The 12,711-nt window shown below is 43.6% G+C and overlaps 1 protein-coding gene across 1 annotated transcript in view; it reads right to left on the reverse strand.

Annotated features, from left to right (window-relative positions):
* Positions 1 to 12,651, reverse strand: part of VWA3B (von Willebrand factor A domain containing 3B) — a 64,588-nt gene extending 51,937 nt beyond the window's left edge. The window contains 7 exon segments of the mRNA XM_081859018.1: positions 673 to 842; positions 1,580 to 1,739; positions 2,991 to 3,241; positions 5,833 to 5,927; positions 6,160 to 6,387; positions 7,115 to 7,192; positions 12,522 to 12,651. Coding sequence (XP_081715144.1) covers positions 673 to 842; positions 1,580 to 1,739; positions 2,991 to 3,241; positions 5,833 to 5,927; positions 6,160 to 6,387; positions 7,115 to 7,192; positions 12,522 to 12,549 — 1,010 coding nt within the window. The 5' untranslated portion in view covers positions 12,550 to 12,651.
* Positions 12,652 to 12,711: the final 60 nt, after the last annotated feature.

Raw genomic sequence — 12,711 nt, forward strand, 5'->3', positions numbered from 1 at the left:
ACTTGCATTTACCAGTTTAATAGCAACTCACGATTGAGGCCTCACTCTTTTAGGCTTGCTCTACTGCAGAGCTGCCTTGGGGTGCTGATTTTGCAGAGCTGCCTTGGGGTGCTGATTTTGGATGTCATGAAAGGCACTAAATGCTTGTCATTGTTGTGTATTTTACTCCCAGGGAGTAACGTGGTCAAGTTTGAGTACTATGCACCTTGCATAGGGGAGAGGGGCATTTAACTACAGTAGTACCTCAGGCTACGAACTTAATTCGTTCCAGAGGTCCGTTCTTAACTCGAAACCATTCTTAACCTGAGGCGTGCTTTTGCTAATGGGGCCTTCCGCTGCTGCCATGCCACCGGCATGCGTTTTCCATTCTCATCCTGGGGCAAAGTTCTCAACCCAAGGTACTACTTCTGGGTTAGTGGAGTTTGTAACCCAAAGTGTTTGTAACCCGAAGCGTTTGTAACCTGAGGTACCACTGTAGTCCGCATTGGGCAGCTAAACATCTTGGGCTGAACCTGCTCCACCAGACCTTGTTATTTTCATCTCAGAGAGACAGAGGAAGGGGGAAAGTGACATATTTGGGCAAAAAACACAAAGAGAAAGCATGCGATCTGCAAGGATCCAGATCTCCATTTGCAAAATAGATTGATAGTGCTGAAATCATTTACCTCATACCTGCCAGTGGTCAGATGACTCAGCTCCTTTAATAAAGCAATGGTCTCTTCTTCTCGAGCATTAAAAGACACTGTATGGACTGGGCACGGGCACCTCGATATCTTCTGCAGGAGCAAATGTCTCATGCATTCTGGCATATCGCCCACAGTGAAATAGTACACGGCCTCGGTCTGTGATGGACAAGTCATTTGAACCATGAAGCATATTTGTAACATCCCCCCCCCCCGTTTTTCATTTCTATCCCCCCCCTATTCATCCAAGGAGCTAAGGTGGCATACATGGTTTTCCCCCCTCCTCACAACATGCTTGTGAGCTAGGTTAGGCTAAGGGACGGTGACTGGCCCAAGTCCATGGCTTTGTGGCCAAGTGGGGATTTGAACCCCGATCTCCCAGGTCCTAGTCCAACACACTTAACAACTACACCACACTGGCATAGCTTATAATAGCAGCAATTCAGCCCAAAGGGCTGCACAGGGAGCCCAACATGCCCAGAAGTGTTAGGGAAACTGAGATTAATTGGAGACTTCCCAGCTTAATTGTGGCTCGCCTAAAAAAGGTTGCAGTGCGCCAAAGAGGTATTTGCATCTCTTAACTTTCAGATAGGTTCATTGAAACTAGGCCTATGCTTCAAAGCCCCTTTAGTGTCATTGAAACATTTCTCTCTTGCCTGTTCCGTGGGAAATTCTGCTCTCAGAATGCAATGCTGTCATGCCTATATGATATTGGTAAGAACCAGCCTGCAGATCAACTTGAAAGAAATTCCTTCTAAACAGCCCCCAATGTTCTTTTATTAGCATGTATTATCCCCGTCCCTAATTCATGTCTGTAGCACTTGCAGTCAAAACTCTCACGGGGATATATCCCTAGACATAACCGAAGACTTCTAGAAATGTGTGAGAGAGATTACCGTGTCATCAAACAAGGCCTCCATGATCGCTTCCGTGGGGCCCGAGTGGCAAACAGCTGGCCTGTACTCTATCGCCCACAGCCACTCGACAGCCGCTTCTATAGAGGCCTCCGACACAGGAACAGTTTTCTCTTGCCACTTTGCAAGATCTTGAGCCCCCCTGGAAAGGAGAATAGCTAAAATACCTGGAGAAATGGCTAAACTTGTCTTGCAATAACAGCTCTGGTAGACTTAAAAAGGGCAGCAAGGAGCATCTGTCCCCGTCAAGGTTTTGGTCTGGAGATTATTGGGGGGGGGATGGAAGGGGAAAGGCCTTATCCAGTGTCTAGACAGACATATGATCTGGGTGCCAAATGTCTGTGGAGTTTCCCAGATGAATTACTTCGATCAACATTCAGTGAAAAGGTCCCGCTCATTCTCCCAGTCTGGCAGAGGTCGAAGAGAAAGGGAAGAGGGGCCTGAGTATTCAGCATTGATCCCTGCGCTTTGAGCTAAAAATCTCACCCTGAAATAATGGTCACAGTGGGGCCACCACCTAGATTTCCTGGAGAATAGAGTCAGAGTAGATTGCCCTAACCCCCCCCTCCCAAATCAGTCTCTTATCCAAAGTGCCTCTTTGGCCCCATACAAATCAAGTACTAGGCAGGACTCCTCAAATCCCAGAATGGGCTCCCCAGGTCTGTAGTTGCTGACCCTTAGCATAAACAAACATGTTTTAAAAAATTAACATATACTTTGTCTGAGGGAGCAATAGGTGCATTAGCTATAGAGAATAAAGTTTGTGGGGGGTATTATGGAGGTACTAAATCTGACCTTAATTGTATCTACCGTATTTTTCGCTCTATAAGACTCACTTTTTCCCTCCTAAAAAGTAAGGGGAAATGTGTGTGCGTCTTATGGAGCGAATGCAGGCTGCGCAGCTATCCCAAAAGCCAGAACAGCAAGAGGGATCACTGCTTTCACTGCGCAGCGATCCCTCTTGCTGTTCTGGCTTCTGGGATTCAGAATATTTTTTTCTTGTTTTCCTCCTCCAAAAACTAGGTGCATCTTGTGGTCTGGTGCATCTTATAGAGCGAAAAATACGGTACTTACTATGTTTTGTTTTGTTTTGGTCTCTAAGACAAAATCTAGCTGGCCTTTGCAGGAAAATGTGTGTTGATCAATGCTGAGAGGAAGATACATGGTTTGAAAATGAATCTTTTCCACTTAAAGAGAACTAGTGTTTTAAAATAAATAAATAAAACGCTTAAGAAGGATTTCTACTCATGGCCTCATATTCAAAATGGCATAAAGGCTTTGCAGATAAAGTCTGATTATGTTCATCAGCGATATGCTTTCAACAAGCTTCATTATTATGGTTGTAGTCTTAGGAATTCCAGCAAGTCTCCTTAATAAAGTGTAGGAAACTTACTGAATGATGTTAAATCGGGAGATTTGGGCCACTTGCTGTTTGAAGACCATAGAAAGCGCCTCTCGACACAGATCAAACTCAGCTCTAGAAGCAACACCGAAATCCAGAACAATGGTGATGCTCTGTTCCTCAATCACTCCAAATATTTGCCGGCTTTCTGTGGTTAGCCATTCCATCCTTTGTTTATACAGTTCGATAGCTCCAGTAAGACAATCCACAAAATGAAAGAGGAGGTCTTTTTTGGCTGTCAGCTGCATTTAAATTTTAAAAAGAGTGAAGATGTCAAAATCAAGACAGGGAATAATAGGGATGGAAAATGAAGATGATGTGCATCAAGGCAATTACAAATGCAAACACACTTTTAAAGAGCTGGCAAACCTCCTTGATGGATCTGTACTTTGGTATTAATATTTTATTGAAAAGGGTTCAATTATAAAGAAATAAAGTGATGCAAAGAAAAAGAGAATGAGAAAAGAAAAAGGAACAAAAATGTGTAGAAAATATATATATGAATATAAATGAAAAACGCCCTAACCCATACATTCTTTTGTAAATTTGATATTATTATCCTAATACATATGTAAAGATGAATGACCTACTACATTTTCTATAAACTCGTTCCAAATATTGTCATATTTATCCAAACAAAGTCTACGTCTGTAAGCAGTATGTTCGTAAGCTGTGAGTGTTATCATGTTGTCGATCCATTTATTAACGTGGATCATATGTTTATTCCTCCAGATCATCAACATCAGTCTCTTGGCTACCATAAGAGCGCACAGAATCACATTTTCTCTACTTGACGGGTCTCTCCTATCCTTGCCTTCTGATGCAAAATCCAGAACGGGGTCAAACTGGAGCCATGGTTTTTCAGCAAGTGTTTACCATCAAAGTACTGAACAAGCATCCAAATGGTGAGCACAGCAGCAGCCCTTGAGTGGACAGAGTGATGGGGCATGCTCCCAGCAGTTGTGCCACTGCTGGCTTAAGAGAGCTGTGATAGGACTTTTGAGGTCTTAGATATATGGTAATGTTCATAAGTTACCAACCAAGCACGTACATAGATCAGCACAGAAAGACCAACCTGGAACCATTTTGATTCTTAAGCTGAGCAAATGTTTTCTCTGCAAGGTCAAAGTGGGAAACCTCTGCATTGTCTCTTTCTTCACAAATCCTGTCTTAAGGGCACATTTAAGATATGAATAGGGTGTGAGCCTGTGACCTGGCCCAGGAACTAAGTATTTATCATTATAAAAGACTGGCCAGGCTCCCCAGGCAATCCAATCAAGTAACCTGCCAGACAGGAGATAAACAATGACAGGAAAAAAACAACATTCAAATTTCTGTTTTAGACCACCTTTTCTGTGATATAGTTATGATGTATCTGGGGGGTGGTCTTAGGTTACACCCCTTCTGTGATGTATGTATGATGTTTCTGGGGGTGGTCTTGATCTACAGGGGGGCAATTTCAAAAGTCTTTATAAGGCCTTGCATGCCATTGTTCTGAGTTCCTCCTCCTCTCCTGCGGGTGAGGGGAGCACCCTGTTGCAACAGTTCAATAAAGATCAAGCTTACTAGCTGCTTTGCTTCTCAATATTCTCTGGTTGGCCTCTGTTATTTCCTCCTACCAATAGGAAACCTATGTAAGGACTCCATATGGGCTCTTGGATACCCCATAAGGGAAAGGGGCAATTTTTGTTTACAACAGAGCAAAGTGATGGTGAGGTGGGAGGAGCTCCAGTTTAGTCATAGAAGCCCTAAAGGGCATGTTGGTGTGAGGAGCTCGTCCCACACTCGAGTAGGACCCTGGTAGAGTCACATGCCCGACTGGCATGTTCTCTCCCTCCTGGTCATTTGTTCGGGAGCTTCAAAAGCTTTCTTCTGCCCGAACATCACAGCGACCGATGCCAACAGACATCGGCACACTTAGGGATCTGCAGCTTGTGTAACAGACCTCAGCAACTCAGCATTTTGGCTAATCTACTTTATTTACATATAAACACACATGGAGCACTGCAACATGGCTCCCTCTCTCTCTAGCATCAGACAGCAAAGAGGAAAAGAACAAAGGACAATATTCCCACTTCAAGGAACACAGTAAGACATCCTGTCTCCATCACTTACCACTCTGTGGAGTCAAAGCATATACCGTCATGTGATAGACAACAATCCCATGACTGCAATCATGAAGCAGGAATTCTAACAGTTAGGCCGCCAACCAGCAACCAGGAGCTCCCCCAACCTTATGATCGCCTCGCCTGATCCCAATGAGCAACAGTACTCAGCAGCAGGAGGGTGCTGAGTGGGGCAGCTGTTCGCAACAGAACTGCGGATCTCTGGAGCTATGATTCACACACATCTACCACCCAATCAGCATTTCACAGTGGATGAAAAGTGGCAAAAAAAAATTTGTTCGGTTTCATGGAACGTCCAAACAATACCAGCTTCTAGCTCATTAAATCCTACTAGACCTTGGAAAAATTCAAGAGAGGAAGTCCAGATTCTGAAAATAACCCATGTCAGTAGTTTTGTTGTTGTTGAATAATATAGGTGCTGGATCAGCAAACCAATATCGGTTATCGAACACCTCTCTGAAGCTAAGTGACCCCAGGCTCATTGTTATTACTTCCACTCTGTATTCTGGAAGTAGTTCTCCCCAAGCCCAGCTTCAACAGGTCAGCAAGAACTCTGAAAGCAGAGTCCAGATTTTAAAGAGCATCAAACACAAACTTTTTATAGCCAGAGGGCAGGTTGTTACTACACCCAGCCACCACCTCATCCTGCCAATATATAATATTATCTTACCCAAAAGATATATTATTACTCTGAATCCGCCACTTACATTATACAGCTTGCCGTCTTCTCCTGTCATGTATTGACGATACAACCCATTTGCGTATCGAGAAGCCACAAGTTTCCCCAGGATGGCTACATAGTCTAGAATAAAAAGAAGTTGTACATGTGCTGTCTCCATCATGCAGGGTCATTTATTTTATTTTATTTTTTGCACCAATTCCTTGCCCGTTTATTTAGAAGTGAGCCCCAATGGATATCCCATACACAAGCTGATACTTACTGTTGAATGCAACAGGGTTTATTTCTCCAGCTAACTGAGCAAAAGATCAGGCTGTGCATCTTGCAAAGGGAAAAGACTTGCTGCACATCATACCTTCTTTGTGCTGAAATCCAACCTTGGATAAAATCTGAGAAAAGGTCAACTTGTTCCTTTTGAGCCCATGCAGCTGAAGCCATTTAGGGGAAGAGATGAGAAGTTGCACATCCAAGTCCCACTGAACGCCATAATCTCTCCTTTCTTTTCGCTCCAAGTTCTTCTCGCAGGCAACCAGCGTCTTGGGTTTTTCAGGATCTTTTTTAGGCTTCCCACCAAAAGTAACTTCTGTAAAGGGGAAAACGTGCAAGCTAGGTGTTATGTACTGAAGTTCTCACCCTGGGCCAGCAGGGGGATACTGTAGTTATGCAAATGAAGGATCGAAAGTGACGTTCAGTGATTGGATAGTTTTTATGCAAATGAAGGATCAAAAGTGACGTTCAGTGATTGGATAGTTTTAGAAAGCTGCTACAGTAACGTTGTACTGGAGCTCCATATAAGCAGGCTGACTGAGCCCTTCAGTCAGTTCTAGTTCTGGCCTCTGAATAAACAAGAGCTGTTTGAATAATCGCTGTGTCGTCTGATATGTTCACCCACAACTTAACACCAGGTTTACTTATTGCAATCCCTTCGTCTGCCAACTATCTCATCTCCCCCTCTCACCTCCTTTCCATGGTACTCTACTGTATTCTCATGACTCCTCCTTTTTTAAAGCATTATCAAAAAGAGAAACTTTTAAATAAATACAAAAGCCTCTCCCTTCTTTTTCTCTCTCTCTTTATGTACAAGAAGATACATGTACAAAAATATTCCATACATAGAGCTGAGTCTGGAATTAGTCTTAAGAGGTTTTATGTTACCAAGCATAGGTTTGCACAGAGCCATTAGGTACATTCACACAATACATTGAAAGCACTGTGAATACCACTTTATACAGTCAAAGACACAACATAGCTCCAACAGAAGTTCCATGTGTAATTTTATTAATAAAATATCATAACCTTAGAATACTCACGTTCACTCCATGCAAGCCGTTTACCTATGCCGCCAGTCATTGCAACCACACTGATTTTTTGCTTCCTTCTGTGTTCCCCTTAAAACATGAATAAAAACACATGTTTGTTTCTTATTGATACCATCCAACCAGTAAATCAGGTCTGGTCTCGATGCTATAAATTGAATTTAAATTAAAGTTAGCAGCAGCTCCAACAGCTTTCATTAGCCAGAAACCTAGTCCTCCCACTTACCCAGGAGGAAGCCCCACTGAATTCAACAGGACTTACTTCTGAGCAGACACGGTTAAGATTGTGCTGTCTAATTATTTCAAATATTTCTATACTACTTCTCACTAGCATACCACAGCGACAAAATGGTTACAAAAAGGTAACTTACCTGTTTAAGGAAAATGAAATAAAAAGAATTTTTTTAAAATACCACAGCATTAGTAATAAACATTAAAAGAACTTACTAGGAGGTGAAACCATGGGCAACAATAAAAAAATGCCTAAAACCAGAGGAAATACAGAAGGTTCTATGTACACCAGGTTCAACCTGGTGCCTGAAAGAAAGAAGTATCGGTGCAAGGCAAGGATCTCTAGTGAGGTCATTCTATTGTCATCTTGTTTGGAGATGAGAAATTGGAGAGAAAAGCTATGGTTGGTGAACTAATGGTGAAGGCACAGAGGCGGCATATTCAGTTACCTAGGCCCCCAAGATGATAATAATAATAATAATAATAATAATAATAATAATAATAATAATATTTTTTATTTATTTATACCCCGCCCTCCCCAGCCAAGACCAGGCTCAGGGCGGCTGATGTTTTGCTAGTGAAGGTTTTGCCAACTGCGTTGGAGATGGGATGCAGATATCCTTATCAAATCACGGCAGCTGTGTTCCGCACCAACTGATGCTTCCTGGTCATCTTTCAAGCCAGACCTAAAATACCATTATAGCAGTCTAATCAGGTGGTGATCACGGTGGGGCTAAGTGTGACCGAGAGCATACCTGTCCAGCAGAGGCTGCAGTTGGTGACACAAGAAGGAGGAAGTGCTGTGGACCAAGGCTCTAGAGAACAAAACTGGATCCAATGGGAACAGGGTACCAAAAAGTGAAGTTGACCCTTCGGGGGGGGGTGCAACCCATTCTAGAGCAAGTAGAATGCAAACTCTCAGAATACAAGAACCATCTACCCACAGCTTTCCCCTCTTGTTTGGATTGGGCTTCAGTTGACTGGCCCTCGTCCAATGAAAAGCAAAGCTGAGTGTTATCAGTATGCTGATAGTGTCTCACTCTGAACCCCTGGTTGACCCTCTGAAGCAACTTTAAAGCTGACTGGGGGGCTGCGAGGTGAGTAGGGAGGAAACAGGGGACTTTCCTTCAGTCAAATTCCTGAAGTTGTCTTAAGATCCAAATTCTAATGTGTATTTGAATTATGATTACTATTTTGATTTATTATCCGCCCATAAAGGCCCTGGGAAAGTTACAGGGGTTTAAAATGCAATGGTGAAAATAGTTTAAAACAGACTGCAGGCACAATAATTGGGTGGGCCCTAGAAATGTACGTTTCGGGTGCCAAAGACCAGAGTAAAGAAGTGAATCACTTTGGCCTCTTCAGTTACCTGGCAGAATGTTATTCCAGTATTCCAGATCCACATACCACTGTAGTCACTTGGGTAACTTTAAACAAGAAGACCAGAACAACAGGACTAGGGATGCCGTAACTAGGAAGCCCTTCAAAATGCCCTACATGTACACAGGGGAGGGTTTGTGCAAACGTTTACCCTTTGGCTGTGGTACCAAGTGGTAAGTTGTGCATTTTGCCTCCAGGGAGACAGAACTCTTGTCTCTAAGTGTCAGCTATAAAACATATGAATCACTGCAATTTATTTACCCGTGTGATGGATTAGGGCCTGAATTCAAGTACTTTGATGCCGTGATTTCATGCTGCAAAATTCCTATGCAAAAGTCACTTCCATAGAACAATTTGCATGAATTCCACATGTATCCCATATGAGATAATGTGTGTGGAATGCTTTAAATACTAAGTACTGATACTTTATTCTGTGGATCATAATCTGTGGTGATCCTACATGCATGAACATGACTGCTGATTGAGTCTGCAGTCAGTCTCGGTTGTTTATCTATGTTCAATTGCCACATCAAAATTATCTTACATGTTAATCACTTTTTTTTTCCTGGAAAGGAGCCCTGAGTAACATTGAACAAGCCAATAGCTATCATCCTCCATTGCCCAGTTTGTGAAATGGGAATGATAAGGACCAGCCTTGCAAGGTGGCAAAATAGAATGAATTAGGATTGTAAAGCACTTTGCATAGTTATATATTTATTTTACATTTATATTTCATCTTTTTCTCCAAGGCGCTCAATGTGGCATACACAGTTTTCCTCCTCATCTTATAAACACAACAACTCTGTGAGGTAGGTTAGGTTGAGAGTGAGTGACTGGTCAGATATCACCCAGTGAGCTGAGTGGAGGTTTGAACCCTGGTCTCTCAGGTCTTAGCCCAACACTCAAGCCGCTATACCACATTGGCACCAAAAAGGTGCTGTGATTAACAGTATTCATTCACAAGAGAATCTACAGTACTAGGAATCACTGCAATCTAGTCCTTCTAATATAACACGGAGACCCGAGCTGGTGACTCCATGGCAAATGAAATCCTGCGATAAGCACTGTAATTCAATAGAGTGCAAAAGTCCCGGCTACCAGATCCAGATGCCGTGCTATTTTGATAGCTGTTCAGAGGCTTGAATGTAGCACACTCTCTTTTTTCACTCTGGAATTTAATTCCTTGCTAGCTCAAGTTTCTTCACCTGAACTGCTCAGGCAATTGTGTGGCAAATGGGAGAAGAACATACAGGGGTTCCGACAGAAAAAGAATCCGTAAAAAGCAAAACTCAACTTAAACTGAGGGATGGCCCAGCTAATGAGCGAAATATTAATACTGTAATCTTAAGACCAACATTTTAAACCAAGTTTCAGTGGGAAAGTTTGGAAAGAGTTTTTACCCACACAGTCAGTGTCTTCAGTTTGGGGAAACATATAAGCACATCTCTTGCATCCAAGCTTTAGTATGGATTTTTAAATTTTTACTGACGCAGCCATCTATGCTAGGAAAACGATACACCTTATAATAAATGCATGGACTTCTCAGGAAGCTTGGGGAGCTGTAAAAATGCAAAGTAATAAACTGGCAAGAGTCCACACAAAACTCAGTGAAACTTGGGAGGTTGCCCACATCTAGCTTTTTGAATCCAACCTGGCAGTGGGGAGGGACAGAACAGTTTGGCTTAGTTTTCCATGTTTAGACAGACCTATTTCAATTTCCCAGAGAAAATGATTCCACTCTAAACAATTTCACATCCTATGTTCAGGTTATACCAACTAGAGGTGTGGAATTGCAGGTATGGCATAAATTCAAAGAGGGAACATGTATAGAACTGAATTCCTGCTTACATTTGTCACCAAGCTCATTTCTGTGGGAGAAAACATCTCAATAACTACATTGCGGCCCAGAAGTGGAAAGCTGACCACATGCTATTACCGTTACCCACTTATGAGCAAAGTATGTGCATCTTGTGTGGGAGTTCTGTGACTAGATTTCCCAGTTTATTACCTGAAATGTAAATATACAAGGTTGGAAATCTGCTCACAAAAGATTCCTCATTTATCCACATTATTTGCTTGGCCCATATGGCTTCCAGCTCTTTCCCTCTAAGGAATTAAGAGTGAAAAGCTCAAGTTTCTTTACCTGAACTGCCCTGGCAATTTTATACCTCCCACTTTCAGGTTTTGGCTTAGAATTATCCACGTTAAGTCCCCCCCAATCTTCACATCAAACCAAGCATACCTGGGAGTAAACCCCATTAAGTTCAATTGGACTTCTGGGTAGCTATGGTCAGGACTGCAGCCTATATTCAAGCAAGCATTATTTCTGAGTAGGCTCAAGATGTCAAAGCTGTGAAAGAGAGGTTTCCCAAGAGCATAGTTTGTCCTCTTGCTGCAGAACTGTGCCAGGAAAACCTGCACATCACAAATGCTCCCATATTTATACAATCCAAGGCCCACCTTCAGGGCTTGGACCTGTCCAAACTATACTGTATCTGCTTCTTCACCCAGCCTTTTGATGCTTGAGCTGTATATTTTTAGGACACCCCTTATTTTTGAGACTAGAAGTTGTTTTAAACCATTTCTAATATTTTGTTGTTACACACCCTGCGACCTTAGAGTAAAAGGCAGGTAAACAATAAATAATAATAATAATAATTCCTGAGCTAATAATAATATCACTAATAATAACAACAACAATAATTTTATTATTTATACTCCGCCTATCTGGCTGGGTTTGCGCAGCCACTCTGGGCAGCTTACAGCATATCTAAAAACATAATAAAAGCATCAAGCTCTAAAGCATTGGTTCTATAATAACCTAACATATATGTGTATACATGTGGCTCAGTCGGTACAGCATGAGGCTCTTAATCTCAGGGTCGTGGGTTTGAGCCTCACGTTGGGCAAAAGATTCCTGCATTGCAGGGGATTGGACTAGATGACACTTGGGGTCCCTTCCAGGTCTACCATTCTATGATTCCATGTAGACTGCTAGCACACACACACACCCCAAAGCACAAGGAGAATTAACGTAAAACTACCAACAACAGTAGGGACACAGGTGGTGCTGTGGGTTAAACCACAGAGCCTAGGACTTGCTGATCAGAAGGTTGGCGGTTCGAATCCCGGGGTGAGCTCCCCTTGCTCAGTCCCAGCTCCTGCCAACCTAGCAGTTCGAAAGCACCTCAAAGTACGAGTAGATAAATAGGTACCACTCCGGTGGGAAGGTAAACGGCGTTTCCGTGCGCTGCTCTGGTTCGCCAGAAGCGGCTCAGTCATGCTGGCCACATGACCCGGAAGCTGTACACCGGCTCCCTCGGCCAATAAAGCGAGATGAGCGCTGCAACCCCAGAGTCAGTCACGACTGGACCTAATGGTCAGGGGTTCCTTTACCAACAACAGTGACGAATCACAACAGCTGCCTTTAAGACAGCTCAGCCAGTAGAGCGTGAGGCTCTTCACCCCCACGCTGGGCAAAAGATTCTTCTATTGCAAGGGGTTGGACTAGATTATCGGGGGGGGGAGCATCCCTTACAATTCTATGTTTCTATGAAATGAATAAGGACCTCACTCATTTTGTGTCGTTCGGATCAATCAAGTGCCCAGCGCCCCAACTTGGCACAGGCGCAGAGAGGGAAATCTGATCCCAGGGCGATAGGGGGACAGAAGGATAGGGGGCCCGTGGGGTGAACCAGCCAGAGCTGGAAGCCTTCAGCCGACCGTGGGAAGAAGCCCCCATCCGAGAGGGGGCTGCTCCCGTGCGCCCCCTGCAGGCGCCCCGCCTCACCTGCTTCGAGCCCCCCGGTCGCTTCCATCCCATTGTGACGCGCCGGCAAGGAGTTCCACGGTGGCGCCGCTGCCGCCCCGCTTCTTTCTTTCGTTGACACGGGAGACGCCGCGGTTGCTAAGCCCCGGCCCGTGAGCAGCCGGCTTTCGCGGAGCCGCCCCTTCCAGGAGGAGCTTCCAGAGTCTAGTGG

Source organism: Podarcis erhardii, assembly GCF_964252035.2.
Source record: "Podarcis erhardii genome assembly, chromosome: 4".
Classification (NCBI taxonomy): domain Eukaryota; kingdom Metazoa; phylum Chordata; class Lepidosauria; order Squamata; family Lacertidae; genus Podarcis; species Podarcis erhardii.